Source organism: Protopterus annectens, chromosome 1.part1 (genome assembly GCF_019279795.1).
Source record: "Protopterus annectens isolate FY-2018-M chromosome 1.part1, PAN1.0, whole genome shotgun sequence".
Taxonomy (NCBI): Eukaryota; Metazoa; Chordata; order Ceratodontiformes; family Protopteridae; genus Protopterus; species Protopterus annectens.
In genome coordinates, this window is record NC_056726.1 from 567,986,377 (window position 1) to 568,003,059 (window position 16,683).

General features: G+C 38.8%; 1 protein-coding gene across 1 annotated transcript in view; it reads left to right on the plus strand.

Annotated features, from left to right (window-relative positions):
• The first annotated feature begins 1,896 nt into the window (after positions 1 to 1,896).
• Positions 1,897 to 16,683, plus strand: part of LOC122814881 — a 1,525,389-nt gene continuing 1,510,602 nt past the window's right edge. Inside the window, exon 1 of the mRNA XM_044087155.1 lies at positions 1,897 to 2,896. Within this exon, the coding sequence (XP_043943090.1) occupies positions 1,897 to 2,896 (1,000 nt within the window). The remainder of the gene's footprint in view (positions 2,897 to 16,683) is intronic.

The following is a 16,683-nucleotide window of genomic DNA, read 5'->3' on the forward strand; positions in this document are numbered from 1 at the left end:
GGGCTTTGGTAGAATGCTGCTTAAGGCTAGGGACACATATTCAATGAGCTCACTCATGTCTCTCTTCATATAGTCCTGGGAGGGACGTCTCAAATTGTTCGTGCCAACATGGACTATGAACACTCAGGGTGTTTATGTAGTGATCTGGGTTTAGGCTTGTCCGCTTGGTGAACGGAACTTCCCTAGCCGAGTTCAAATGTCAGACGAAGCACACGGACAGGGAGTTTCTCCCTATTATGAATTTTTACCTGTGTTTACAGACACAGGTGTTTGTGTTTAGGGGTTGGGAGGGTGGCTTAATGGCTAAGGTGTTTGCCTTACAAACACAAGGTGCAGGGTTTGAGTCTCACAAGGGATAATTGGCTAGGCTTAAAATGTCTTGCAAGGGCAGTTAGCTTAGTACTAAACTATGAACCTATGAACCTATGACAGAGTCATAACAGTACCTAATGTTGAGAGACTTGAGTGCATGTATAATATGGCAGATTCTGGCACCTGACAACAAAAAAAACTAACTGTGACTTTCTCCTTATCCAGCCTGGTGAGAAGCACATCTGTGTGTCTCACAATGGAGTCTCCTATGACTAATATGTTGAGTTTATGGTTAGGCCTTAGTGGTTGTGAGACACTGGTGTGTGGACTATTCATGGTATGTGCTGTGGAGGGTTGTGGAGTTCTCATGTGTTTTTACCTCTGAGGTCTCCTTTGTTTGGGTTTGTTTTTGATGAGAACCTCTGCATATGAGGGTGTGTGTTGTGTAGCTGTAAGTGGTGTTTGAGATGTAGTGATTGTGTTGACAACCTTTTCAGTGCCAGATATACTGGCTTGTGGGAGAGAGAGAGTCTAGACTCTAGCTTTGTTTTGTAATTACATCTTTCACAATTTGTTTTTCTAGGTGGTAATAATAGATGGCTGTCCAGGTACATGAGGCAGTTGCTACACTCTTTCAGTATGGCCATATCAACCAAGCTGGCAGGTGAAATCGTTGGAAATTGTCCAACCATATTTGTCAGAATCTGAGGGAGAGAGGCCAGGGAGAGCTAAGGGGTAGGCCTAAAGCCCAAATACTTATACCACAACTAAGAGGCTTAGAATAACACTTAAAATGTAAACAGGCTAAAAACAACCAGTAATAAATGCAGCAGAGAAGATGCAATTGAACACTTTAGAGAACAAATAGCAGAAAAAACACAAATACTGTAAAAGCAGCTGAATATATATTTTTTTTTTTTTAGTAAAGTGGAAAGGGAGAAAGAAGATAATTCAAGGTTAAGAAACTAAGGGGGCTGGCTTTCCCAAATGTTTGCTCTGTATTAGGTAGAATAAACTAATGACACTGGACTGGGAGGAGTGTCGCAGATCAAATTTACACTAGGGGAGGGCAACTGCAAAGCTACCAAGTATAAAAACAAGACACCAGTAGGATGGAAGGGTGGGAAACTATGCTACAGCTACTAGCTACACTATTTTAGGCAGAAAACACTACAGAAATGAAATTTAATCAATTTAATCAAATAACCTCAATCAAGAAGGCCTGTAAGGCAAAATTGTCCATTTCTCCCATTATATCCTAATGTTTAAAAAAAAATTCTGCTTTCCAATCCTAACATACTTAACATACAAAGACATGAAAATGCATCTTTGCATCTTCACATCATAGTACATGCGACAGATACATTATCTCATTCTCATCCACTCATTATCTTTCCTTTATGTACCTAAAGGGAAAAATCTCCACTTACTTACTCACACACTCATTTATCTGCAAGGAAAAAGACACAGAAAAAAAGTTTTACACCAGTATACCCGGCCCTTAACAGGACTCAAAGAGTACAAACACTTTTCCTTACAAAAAATTCAGTCAGTTTGCTTATGCTTATTTCCTCACTTAAGTTTATGGGAACAACCTCAAGAAAATCAGATGAGTATAAAAAAGGCGTTCCTGAGCAACAAAAGAACTTAGTGTTGAATTTATCTAAATTTTTATTGAATGACCATCATTTATCTGTTTTATGTAAGGGGCTATCGTTTATCCCTACGAGTTACTCCTGCTATGCAGAAGTTATCTTGGACATTAAGATGTTTGCTAGAAATTTAAATTTGAAACTTTTGTATAAAGATAATGCAGACGCTAATAGCAAATGTGTAGGGTTTTCTAAACCCAGCTCTTTCATACCTAATAGTAATGTTTTAGTCAATGCTTTTGAGAAATTGTGTATACGAGACATATATGAGGCTAATGTTAAACAGGGATTTAAGCCACACAATAATTTAAAGCAGAATATGACACGACAGGAAAGAGAAGCATTATTAGAATTAGAAAGGAATGAGCAAATTATTGTGAGACCAGCAGACAAAGGGGGTCTCATAGTGGTGTTAGATAGAGATAGTTATAAAAATAGTATATCTGCTAGTCTAAAGAATGACTCTTCCTACGAAATAATAGGAGTTGAACAGGTATCAGGTTATATTTCAAGAGTTCGTATGGTATTGGAAGGGCTATTTACAAATGGCATGATAGATGAGAAACTTTTGGAATATTTTTTGGTACATAAACCAATTATACCCATATTGCAAGGCCTTCCAAAAGTGCATAAATCAGTTGTCAATCCTCCAATGAGAGCTATTGTCTCTAGTAGAGGTTGGTGCACTGAACCAGTCTCTATTTTTGTGGAGAAACACTTGAGACCTGTTTTAGACAGTAATAAGTACATTCTCAAAGACACGGAACACTTTTTAAGGGATTTATATGAGTTTATTGAAGAGTATGATTCCAACATAATGTTTGTGACATTAGATGTCGTGTCCTTATTTACTGTCATTCCGAACGTAGTAGGATTGGCAGCAGTGAAGGACTTTTTAGAGAAGTATACGGAATATACACCAGAGAAGATACGTTTGTTACTTACATTGTTGGGGTTGGTTTTAGAGCATAATTTGTTTCTATTTGATGAGCAGTTCTACAGGCAATGCAGCGGCGTAGCTATGGGCACATCTTGTGCCAATAGCTATGCCAATGCAGTTATGGTCAAAGGGAAAATTCATTATTTATTTTATTTATTTATTTTATTTTACATTTGTTAACCGGGATGGTCCGACTGGATACATGTCCTTTTTCAGCGGAGGCCCGGGGAGAAAAGCTCCAACAGAGTTACATTGATAATTAGGTACAGTAAATGAGCTGAAAGAACTTAACAAAAACATAGGCTATTTACATACAAGTACAAGACTGCCATTACTATTTCTGAGATTACTACAAATGTAACATTAATAACATATTAGCAAGGACGGTAGGCAGTATAATGACATAGAGTTAGACAGGATACATATTTCTTTATCACAGTATACAAAGTACTTATCATCTTAGCTAGTTGTTTATGTTTTAGTTAATGGCACAGAGCTAGTCTGTGTTTGAGCAAGGACATAGCCAGTGTGACTTGAAGTGGAGTTTTAGACTATTTTTGAATTGACTTAGAGAAGTTGCAAGCGTGATGTTATTTGGGAGAGAGTTCCATATTTTACCAGTGGTGTTGGCAAATAGCGTCACCACCTAGGTTGAGAGATTTAGTTGTTTGGACAAGGAGTCTGTTTGCTGAGCGAAGGCAGCTTAGATTGGAGTAGGGAGTCATTAGGTTTTTTAGTGCTGGGGTATTCTCAGGTTGTTTATGGATTTTGAAGGCCTCTATGAGTTGAGACTGGTGAAGAAGGTGTGGGAATTCTATCCATCCAAGCTTTTTCAGGTTAGTACAGTGGTGTGTTCTGTAGGGTAGGCCTGTAACGAACCTGGCAATGTGATTATAGCAGGATGAGAGCTTGGCCAGATCAGATTTGTTAAGGTGAGTGAGGACAGGAGAGGCATATAGTAGGGTAGAGAGAAGGTGTGAACGGGCTGTGGCTGCCCTGGCATTCGGAGTAAGGAAGGCTTTAATTCTATATAGGGTCCCAAGTTTCTTGTTGACTGACTTAATGGCTTGGTTGATATGTATATCAAATCTGAGTTTATTGTCAGTGTTTACTCCTAATAGCTTTGTATAGGTGTCTGAGGAGATGATGGTCCCATTATTGGATTTTATAGTGAAGTTTTCAGTCGGAGATCTATTGGTTGGGTAGAAGAGAAGTAACTTGGTTTTGTTTGGATTTAAGATCAGGAGATGGTTGGCAAGCCAGTTTTTGACTTTGGTGAAGCTATGTTGGGTGGTAGTTAGTAGATTTGCAAGAGAGGCATTGGAACATATTATAGTCGAGTCATCTGCATATTGAATGCAGGTGGCTTCAGGGATGACTGTTTGGATGTCGTTTATGAAGACTGAAAAGAGGAGAGGTCCTAATATGGAACCTTGAGGAACTCCTATGGTATTTGGTAGTAGGCAGGAGAGCTTGTTTTGCCACATTACTGCTTGTTGTCTCCCAGTGAGGTAAGCTTGAAACCAGTCAAGGGCTGGAGTATCTAGATACAGGGTTTTAAAGTATATAGAAGTAACTGATGGTTTACCATATTGAAGGCTTTCGATAGGTCCAGGAAGAGAGCGGAGGATATTTTTTATTATTCGGTTAAGATTAATGTTTTCAGTAAAAGAGAGGAGGGCAGTGGTTGTACTATGATGGGGTCTGAATCCATGTTGAGAGTCTGTGAGTAGTTTATTTTGGGTTAGATAGAGCATTAGTTGGTTGTGCATGCACTTTTCCATAATTTTGACAAGTGGTGATAGTATGGCTATAGGTCTATAGTTGGATAGTTCTGTGGATGAACCTCCTTTGTGGAGTGGAATAACATAGGATATTTTCCAAATTGAGGGGATTGAGGCCTCGGTTATGATTCTGTTAATTAGGATTGAGATAGGGTAGGCTACGACATCTGCAGCAATTTGCAGGTATTCAGCCAGCAGAAGATCGGCTGAAAGGGTGGTTGGCTTCAGTTTTTTCAAAAGGGATCTGATAAAGGATGTGGACACTGGCTGGAAGTTAAAAGAGAGTGGTGAGTTGGGTATAGTGTTTATAGAAGTGTGGGGAGGAGAAAGTTGGTTAGCTAATGACTGGATGGTTTCTGTGAAGAAAGTATTGAATGAATTGGCTATATCTTCTTGGCTCTTGTCAGATAATGTTCCTGGGGTCGGAGTAGTGGATTTGCCTGGTTGGAGAAGTTTATTTATGCCTGCCCAGTACTTTTGAGGGTTATTCTGATGTTTATGTTGCAGATTGTAGAAGTAATTTTTCTTATCTAGTATGATGGCTTTTTTAGTCTCATTTCTAAGTTGTTGGAATTTGATACGATCTAGGGTAGTTTGGTAGTCGCCATTTATCCCACGCTTTGTCTCTAGTTGTTATTTTGGTTTTGGTGTCTGTTGTTAGCCAGGGTGCTAGTTGAGTTTTAATTCTTATTGAGCGTTTAGGGGCATGCGAGTCAAGTATAGTAAGGAATTAATTGTTAAATGATGACACTGCCTTATCAAGGGGAAGGAACTTTAGTTTTATCCAGTTACATGATTTGAGTTCAAGTTGAAATTTAGTTGGGTCAAAGTTTTTCTTGGATCTGATAGACCTATAAATAGGTAAGCTTGTACAATTAATGTTGTCTTTCATGATGTATGTGAGCAGGTGATCACTAAGATCATTAGGGAGAGTTCCAGACATATAGTTCTGGGGATGACTGTTGGTGAGTATCCAGTCTAGTATACTCTCTTTTTGGTTATTGTTACCTGTACGTGTGGTAGATGATATTATCTGAGAGAATCCATGTAGGTTAACAGGGATGGGGTTGGACTGTGCTGTGCATTGGTTCCTGTCAATATTAACATCGCCCAGGACAATGGTTTCTTGAGGGTAGTTGTTGGCTAGCCAATGTAGAATGACCTCTAGTGTTTCTACATTGTTCCCAGGGGGAATATAGGTGACAATTAGGTTAATGCCCTTATGATTATTTAGTAGAATGTTTAGAGCTAGTATTTCAGCGTTAGAGACCTGGGGTGGTTGTATAGGGTTAGTTATGATGTTAAGTGTGCTATTATATAAGACGGCTATTCCACCTCCTCTTTTCTTTACTCTATCTGCCCTAAGTATATTGTAACCAGGAGGCAGGATCTCATTGTCTTTGGTTGATGGCGGAGCCATGTTTCAGATAGACACATTATGTTGGGGAGGTATGTGGCTAGTACAGCATGCAGGCTATGTATCTTATTGTTTAGGCTTCTAATGTTTAAGTGGCATATTAGGAGGGAGTTGATCAGTCGGTGGGAGAGTGGTGGGCTGGTAGGATTTTGAGTTAAGGTTGGGCCTGGATTAGGATGGATGTCCCCATCTTTGGTTATGTTTTTTCTTAGATACGCTAGTAGTCTAATAACTTTGAATAGTAGTTTTAGTTCATATTTGGATTTTGGTGTTGATTGGAGTTGTTTTTTTAGAAGCAAGTGGTTGGAATTTATAATCTTTGGAGTAGTGTAGTAGTGGGCAAGTTCCGCAGTCAGTGGAGGTAGGGGGGTCTTGGTTTGGCATTTTGGATAAGAGAAACCTACGAATGTGAGATTTTCATAGCTAGTAAGAAAGTATGGCAGAATTAAGAGTGGTAAGATAAGAGGAAGGAGTTTATAATTATTTATAGACATGTTATATGTCATCAATCAATTCATATATTTTGAATGGTCCTTACATTCATTTACTCCCTTTTTATCGTAGATTTGTAGATGATGTCTTTATTGTGTGGGGAGGCAATGAACAGCAGCTATCTGATTTTTTAGAATTTATAAACATGAGCACATCATTCTTACAATTTACTCATAGGTCATCAAAAAATAACATGGATTTTTTGGAAGTGGAGATAGTCAAAGGTGTTGAAGGTGGTGTGTATACTAAACAATATAGGAAGGACTACCATGTAAATCATTTATTGCATAGGAGCAGCGCACATCCACCACATATTTTTAAAAATGTAATAACTAATCAAGTGATGAGAGCCTCCAGGCTCAATGTGAGAGAAGAGGACTTCAGCAAGGAAGTGGAGAAAGTGATGGTGTATTTGGGAGACAGGGGAAACAATGATAATACTCTTAGGAAATATGCACCGCAAGCAGTAGGTAGGAGAAAAGATCAAGCCATGCCATTTTTTTCAAGGAAGTTTAATCATGGAAGTGAAAGGCAAGATGCATCCACCAATTTTAAACTTAGGATGTCCTTGAAATACACCGCTGATGTACACAAGTACACTGAAATAGTTAAGAAACATTGGCAAATTTTGCTGACTGATCATGAGGTAGCTGGCTTGGTGGACACAGTACCAAGATTTAGTTTCAGGAACAATAGATCTCTGAAGAAGAGACTCTGTTATCTGAGAGATGGGCAGAAGAGCAATGGTAGAGGAGGCACGAGACCTTGTGGCAGTTGCAATTGGTGCCAATATATAGAAACTAGTGATCGCTTTTTCCATCCAGATTTGGATCGAGATTTTCATTTTGATATTAGAGCTGATTGTCTGAGCCGACATGTAGTTTATTTAGCCAATTGCTGTGTATGTACCAAATTCTATATTGGGAAGACAGATAGGAGTTTAAAGGAATGTATCAGAGAGCATGTATATAATATTAGGAAGGGCAATAAGGTGAATGCTCTAGCCAAGCACGTTATGAATACTGATATGACCCGCACTTTTAGATTCAGAGTCATAGCTCTGTTGCAGGAGAATATAAGAAGGGGAGATATCTGCAACAGAACAGAAAGTGTAGAAGCCATGTGGATAACTAAATTGATAGGTACAGAAGGACATGGCCTAAATTAATGTATTCCCCTGAGACCGAAACTTAAAATAAGGCCTCTTCACAGATAAAGTTATAGGTTTATGTATATGTGTTTTTATATATGAAACTTTGACATATGAATTATTCATTTGTTTTCTGTAGGTTAGGATTTGGTTATTAAAATATACTATTTATTGACACATAGTGTTTATATATTTATATGTATTTATTTAGGAAGGAACATAATATTTTTTGTCATTGCAACTTTTATTATTGTCTTGTATAAATATTGTTTTTTATATCTAGTTAGTTAGAATATAATTTATGTTAGTATAGCTTTAAAGGATTTGCTTTAGTGATGCTTAGTCATATGACTTCAGACATGTGATATGCAGTGAGTATATAGGCATGTCTGTTTTAAGTGCTTTGTTACACCTGAAGAAGCTATATTGTGAAAGCGTTTGTGTTTTGCACTCAGTAAAGGCCTATCCTGGATTTTACAGCTGTCTGCGTCTCTGTTTTATTTTGCATTATTTGACTACAGAAATGAAATTTAATCAATTTAATCAAATAACCTCAATCAAGAAGGCCTGTAAGTCAAAATTGTCCATTTCTCCCATTATATCCTAATGTTTAAAAAAAAATTCTGCTTTCCAATCCTAACATACTTAACATACAAAGACATGAAAATGCATCTTTGCATCTTCACATCATAGTACATGCGACAGATACATTATCTCATTCTCATCCACTCATTATCTTTCCTTTATGTACCTAAAGGGAAAAATCTCCACTTACTTACTCACACCCTCATTTATCTGCAAGGAAAAAGACACAGAAAAAAAGTCTTACACCAGTACACCCGGCCCTTAATAGGACACAAAGAGTACAAACAATTTTCCTTACAAAAAATTCAGTCAGTTTGCTTATGCTTATGTCCTCACTTAAGTGAAAGAAAAAGGCACAGAACCAAAATCTTCCAGCAGTACACCCAGCCCTTAACAGGACTTGAGTGTAAAACCATTTTCCCTTACAAAGTTCATTCTGTTTAAAATGCGCATATAAAATCATTAGTAAACAGTATGGACTGTGTCTCTGTGTTACAGAGGGATGAAGCCCTCTCTGTGAGCAGGACAGACTGATAAAGTCTTCACTGCAGCACAGTTTCAATACTGGTCAGAAAAGGTAAGGAGCCAAAGGGTAGGCCTGAAAGAGTGAAATAATCCCAGTACACCCATCATTAGTGAACTGCAAGTGCAAATCCAGCATATTCCAGATGTACAATCAATTATAAGGTAAGGGCCAAGAAGAAATACCTATCAAGCAGCCTGCATGATCTATAATGCAAAGGGCTTGTGAAAAGTACATAAACCACAAATGGCCTATACTGCATGATTTCTGCTAGGTTAATCTAATTACAACTTGAGGCAAATTGCACAAAAAATTCCTTGTGGTTGTCTGGATGATGGCTTTTTGTGATGATATTTTAGATATTGGAATGGGTTATCTGACTGCATAATGAAATATTTAATGGAGCACAGGCAATAGGTAGTAAAAGGCACTATGAAAAAAATGCTATCCATATACTCTTAGATCTGAATCACTTAAAAAATGTAATAGTTTCCACTTGAAAACAGAACATTTGCAAAATGCTCATCTTCTGCAATTTGAAATTCAAAAGACAATGAAGACTAATCGTCACTCACAGTCTCCACAGATTCTGTACTTGTTTACCCAGTTAGCCAAAAACATTTCAAATACTGTGCTTTTAAATAACACAATCTTTGCTTTGTCCTCTTTCTTGTGCCTGCTCCTCCGATCCATGTGAAGCTGAGTTTGTCTATTACTCAGTTTAAATGCATCCGAGACCAGTGGATGGGGAATAGGAAATTTACACCAGGCCTGGCACCCGTGTCACTTATGGACAGAGGTAGCTTCTAAATGCTGGCCCACGATGTCCTATTTGGATACAGGGTGTCATTATTCTTTTGGGAAAACTTGGCTAGGCTTTGAAAGGCCTCCCAGTTCATTAGCCAAGTAACAATCTATGACTCTATGAATCTAGTTGCAGTCAGTCAAGTTGGGCACAAAGTATTTTGGGAAAGTATGAAGTTTCTCAAGTAACATAAAAGTATCAATATAATTATAAATTACTGGAAAACAGTGCATACTCAATTTATACAGCAATTATTACTGACAGAAAGGTATTTTTCATGGATGTCACTATCAGATACTCCTTAAAAAAACTATCTTGGCTAGAGCTACCACAACCACTATCATGCAATCAACTAATCATGGCACAAAAATGATTATATCAGGCAGAAAAAATTCCAGTTCTGTTAAACATATTAAAACCTTATTTTACTAACCGTTGTCTTAGATCTGAAAATAAATCACTACTTCAAGTGAGCAAATCAATGAACACTGCTGGTGATGCTCTATATTCACAGTATGTAAGCAAAGTCTGGAATGCACTTCCTTTTCCTATTAGAACGACTACCAATGCCCATCAGTTTAAAAATTCCTTAAAATTTTTCTTAATGGCTCTGGCTTTGTACCTGTGCTAGTCCAGGCTAATTGGTTGCAGAATTGCTTGTTCTTGCTATCCTAGCTTTTTCTGAATAATAGCTATATTTAAACGTTCTTAATATTGTTATATTTAACTGAATTGTTACTTTAAAAAACCTGTACCTGCTGGATCTATGTTAAGTTGTACTTCGTCTCTGTTAATTTGTCTTTTGCAATATATATATATATATATATATATATATATATATATATATATATATATATATATATATATATATATATATATATATATATATATATATATATATATTTTTTTTTTTCTGAAAACTGTTACTGATTACTATATAATTTCTCTAATAGTATGTATTTATGTACTTTTAAGATACATGTGGAACTTTTCTTCCCGGGCCTCTGCTGATAACAGATTTTTCACCCAGTCGGACTTTCCCAGTAACCAAATGTAACTAAATAAATAAATAAAATAAATAATGCTGATAACATGAGAGTCATGAATAAATGGGAATTCATGACAATATATTACTGGAAATGTATGGGAAAGGACTACTGATGGCAATGTGCATAATCAATGTTAGCAATCCTTTTGTTTTGCATTTCTAAATTATGCTATATAGCATGTTATTACATAATTGAAAATGAGTGAAGTCTGATGTAGTGCATCTGCATCAGTGTTGTCAGGATTCATGCTGCCAGACTGAGCAATGGGATTTGTCATACACGAATGAAAATTCATGGAACAATGAATACACAAAAGTGGAAAGGGACGCATTTCTGCTCTGTTAGCAACAGCGTAAGATGGCAGGGTAATGACAAGTGTTACTGTTAGGCATGTGTGGATGATGCTAAATGAGGGTTGTCAGTTATCAGTTGGAAATCAAACCGATTGTCTTGTAGTCCAGAAATCACTGTGCAAAAATCTGATATTCTGTTTCAAAAAGCAAACAGATTATTTCAGTTTGTTAAAATGGCAGAGTTACAATGCCTTTCTTTAAAAAAAGCATCACAAATCAGGAAAAGGGAATGTTACTCCACCCCCTGATGTGTCTATGATGTCACAAAATGGGCAGAAGATGCGCAGACATAGGGGAGAAGATGGGAGGGGTTAAGGGAGGTGTGAGGTGTGGCCTTGGTCCAGTTTCTGCCACAAAGAAAGGTGGCAACCATATGCTGTGCGGGTTAATACTACACCTGTACAAATGGGTAAAGTGTGACATTGAGTCAGACCTCTCAATCTCTTTGAGCAAGAAATCTGGACAAAGTATTAATAAATGTGGGACAAAGTTCCAAAAATAGGGACGATTTTTAAATATTGCTCTTACAAACAGAAAGTTGATAGAATAACAGGTTTTGCATTAGCATGAATTTTCTAAAGGGTATGAAGTCTGAAACTCAAGTGTATGCCATTATTTTCTTAGATATATGAATGATGCAGCAGTAGTGACTCAGACAGAAAAAGATACTTTTAGTCATGAGGAGAGCTGCATTCTCCTGACAGCCCTAAGGACATATGACAAGCATCTTTTTTGGAAAAGTGGGACCCAAACAAGCCAAGAGGGCAAAAGCTTGGAACTAAGTAGTTATTGATATAAATGCTGTAGGTGAAAGGAACCACATATTTATACAATGCAAGAAGGCTAATGATATGTTAGGACATGCCAGAGCAAAGGCAAGGCAGAATGCAACTGCTGATAGCAGTACTGGGAGGGAACCTCAAATACTTATTCCGTTAACACCTGATGAGGAATATGTCTTCTCCATTTAAGGGATGCTAGGAGACAGATGATAATAGCACAGTCATAATCAGAGGTGGTCTGGACACTGACTATTACCCACATCTGCAGCATCAACAGACTTCTGCTCTGGAAGGTTACCTTGATCTCTGTAACATATTTATATAAAGAAATGACTATTTAGGTGAAATGAGTACATATATCACTTAACATTACTATTAGGAGGTGAACCCTCCACTTCTGCACATAATGACATTGAAGAGAGTGTGCATGGCAAGTGTCCTCCACACCTCATTATATAGCATAAGGTAGTGTAGTTCAGTATCTGAGTAGTAATGTAATCAATTAATGCTTTACAGGGAGAGCAACAAAAATGAGCAGATCCACTTTACCAAAACATTTAGAAGATATCAGCAGTAGAATAGTTGATGATAATGATGACCAGGGGTGGCTCGTGCTATTGGACTACAGGACTGCAGCCCCTCCAGCTGTAAAAAAAAAAAAAACAAAATAAAACAGAAGAACAGGAAAAACAAAAGTTAAAACAAAATGAATGGAGAGTCCTGGAACTCCACGCATGCATGCTCGGTGTTCCTGGAACTCTGCACGCATGCATGCAGGAATCCAGACTGTCATTTAACCAGTTTAGATTAGAAGAAGGCATCACACTTACAGAAATGCAAAGAAGTCTATGTGGCTACAATTGCATAGACGGGTAGGGGATCAGACTGCAATGTCTACAGGCTGAAGCCTGCTCTCGCAGGAAAGGCAGATGGGACTTGGAAGCAGACTGCAATGTCTGCAGGCTGACAAACTCGGGGGCAGGGACTTTGAAGCAATCATGGGAAAGACAGACTTGAAAGCAGACTGCAACATCTGCAGGCCGGGCTGGGATTTTGAAGCAAGCTGCTGCAGGAATTTCAACTGGGATGGACGTGTGTGTGTGTGTGTGTGTGTGTGTGTGTGTGTGTGTGTGTGTGTGTGTGTGTGTGTGTGTGTGTGTGTGTGTGTGTGTGTGTATCTGTGTGTTTGTGTGTGTGTATAATGCTCCAGTTAAATATACCTGCTGGCTGGAGAGAAACTCAGGAAAGGCTCAAACCCAAGGATATACCTGGTGGCTAGAGAATAACTTAGGCTCAAACCCTGTACCTTGGGTGCAGGTAGCAAGATCCTGAAATCACTACCAACACCATATCTGAAAACTATTCAGATTTTTGCCTCATATTTTTGTTCTGTTCTGTTCCTCATAAAATCTGTAGTTTTCTGGATTTTGAATTCACTAAATAATGACAGGCATTTGAATTTCAGACATCATATTCTTCAGAAAGTACATGGTAACACAAAACCTTTTTTTCTAGCAAATTTCTAAGTTTATAAGATCAATATTTGAAATGTGTCCCTATTTTTCCCCCATTATTGGCTCTGTCCAGGTTTTTTGTGCTAAGAAGTTGAGAGCTGCGATGAGAACTGAATTCACTGAATATGTTTGGGGACTGTATTCCCCCATTACTGGCTTTGTCCATGTATTTTGTGCTAAGAGGTTGAAAGCTATGGTGAGAACTGAATTCACTAAATGATAATCATTTAAGTTGCAGTTTTTGTGCGTTTCAAGAAACAGCTGATTTGGCATAGTGCTATGTTGCACTGACTGTAGTGCACAGGGTCCTGGGTCCAAGATTGGTAGTGAAATGCATGGTAGTAACACAGTATTTTATTCTAGCAACTTTCCAAGATTGTACAAGCAATGTTTAAAATGTGTCCCTGTTTTTTGGGCTTTTGTCCCCCCCAATAAATTTTGCCTATTTCCAGATTTCTTGTGCTGCAAAGTTGAGATACAGTTGAGTGTCGAGTGGATTTTACAAGGAGCTAAGAGCTTCAGGGGAACAGAAGTTTAGTGCTGCTTATGCTAAGTTGGCATGCATTGTTAATAGCACAGCAAGTAGTGTACTTGCCTTTGATGCAGAAGGCTGTGGGTTCTACTCCCACAGTATGTAGATGCGTTGATGATTCTTCTTCTTCTTCTTTCAGCATTTCCCAGTTAGGGGTCACCACAGCAGATCACCTGTCCACTCATGATTGACAGTGGTGTTTTATGGTGTTGAGTTGCCAGCCCAGTGCCCAACCTTCCACAGAAGGCACACATATGCACACACTCACACCTATTGCCAATTTAGAGTGTCCAATCCACCTACCTTTGGGAGGAAACCGGAGCACCCGGAGGAAACCCACACGACCACAGGGAGGACATGCAGACTCTGCAGAGAAGGCACTCTGGCCAAGGATCAAACTGGAGAACCTCTTGCTGTGAGGCGACAACTCTAACCGCTGCACCACAGTGGCCGCCCATGTAAATGCATTGATGACACTGTACTTTTAAAGGTAGTGGATGCTGCAATCTTGAAAATATCCTTTTTAGGTTCACTGGTTCACAGGTGTGTACTAGGCTAATGGAACTGGGGCCTTTAGAAGCCTAGCCCATAGGATTACCCTGGCATCATGACACCTGATCTTAGTTCACAGTGCCTCTGTCAAGTAAAGCCACTGGAGTGATCCCTAGTGTGAATTTTCTATTTCCCATCCACTCATCAAGATTTCTCTTGAAGAGGGCCAGTGAGATACTCTGCTTGACATGTATGGGAAGTCTATTCCATAGCATGGACAGTCTCTGGGTTATGAACCTGTCCCTCCAGCATGTTCTGTTGATTGCGGTAATGAGGTTGAGGTCTCTGGAGTGTGTGGTGTGCAAGTATTGAATTTTTTTAGATGTAGCATTTGTAACAGAGCTGGGTCAGACATGGCTTTGTAAGTCAAGCAGAGATCACCTCTAAGTAGGCGATATGAGATAGAGACTAGTTGAAGTTCTTTAGTCTGTCTAGAGACTAGTTGAAGTTCTTTAGTCTGTCCATATAGGACAAATGTTTAAGGCCTAGGATCTTCTTTGTGAGGTATTTTTGTGGCCTCTCCAGTTGTTGCAGGTGTTTAGTGAGGTACGTGCCAAATGGAGCATTGTACTCAATGATAAGCCTAATTAGGAAAGAGTAGAAGGAGACAATGACCTCTTTCTTCCTGGATGCAAAACCCTTAGTAATGAGATGTGCCACATAGAAGGACTTTCTGACCACAGTGGCAATATGGTGGTCAAAAGAGAGGTTGCTGTCAACCTGTGTTCCTAGATCTCTTATAATGCCTTCTGTGTTCATTGGACTACCATTGATGTGGTAATTCATGGGAATTGTTTTTTTTTTCCATAGGGGATGACCACACATTTTTTGGCATTGAGCTTAAGACCATGGTTCTGACACCAGTTGTTGGGCTCAGTGAGGCCTTTCTGTTGGATGTCAACATCACTCGGGGAGTTAATAATAGCTCCCAACTAGCAATCATCTGTGAACTTTGTCAGACAGAGTTCCTTCGTGTTGGTCTGGATTTCAGAGAAGTATATACCAAACAGGAGAGGACCCAGAACCAAACCCTGTGAGACTCCACTCGTGACTGGTCAGCATTCTGACTTGGAGTAAGCTTCTTTCACACTGTGTGTTCTACCTGTGAGCCAGTTTGCAACCCACCTAGTGATATAGGGGTTGATGCCTAGCTTAGTGAGTTTTTCTATGATTCCTGAGTGGGGAATGGTATCATAGGCCTTAGCCAGAACAGGGTAGGCTGTATGAACCACCTTGCCTTCATCCACAGGTCTGGTGACTGACTCAAAGAAGTTGACCAAGTTGAACAGGCATGCTCTACCCTTCACAAAACCAAACTGTGTGGGATCCAGAGTTTGGAGATTCCCTATATCCTTGTTAATTAGGTCTATAATGATTTGTTCCATAGCTTTGCATATCAGACTCATCAGGCTAATGGGGCAATAGTTCCCAGGGTCTGTAGTCACTCCTCCTGTGTGGAGAGGGATGACTGTAGCAGTGCACTGTTCAGTAGGGACACAGCCTGAAGTGAGGCTGTGATTGAACAGGGCACACAGGTGAGATGGCAATTCACTCTGTAGTTCATGTAGAACACAGCCAGGGATATTGTCATGTCCCACAGAAACTGTATTACTGGCCTTGAACAGTGCTGTTTTAACCTGTGCAGCAGTAATACTGGGTACCTGGCAATCTACTGGTATTGTGATTGGTCCCTTGGGGGGAAGGGTAAAGTTGGCACTGAATCTGTCAGCCAGGATATTGGCAATATCTGTTGGCTCAGTATATGAGGTACCATTGTGCAGAAGCTCAGAGCAAATCTGTGTATTGTCATGGAGATAGTAAGTATGAAATTGTTATCAGTTTGCCATCCATTCCCTATTGCAATATTACTAGCTTATCATTTTGTTAATGTAACATAGGCAATTTATTCTTCAAGGGCAACAGGAACATTATTTGTAGATGAAACAATGAAATATAAAGTTGTTTGCTAGCAGCAACCTCTTCATTAGTTAGATTTCTTTAATGTGGAATTATTTAGATGATTTTTACTTCTGCAGAGATTGTGCATATTTACTGATACTGGTGGATTGTAGAAGTTTGAGTAGACTTTTATGATGGCAATGTTCTGAATTGGGCAGTTTTGTCATTATTGGTGCATGCATTTTGTTTCATTTTTTTACTGGAAAAATGTTCAAAATAATAAATTTAAAACACCCTCTAACAACTGTACTGTATTATACAAGGAATATAATTTAATACAAT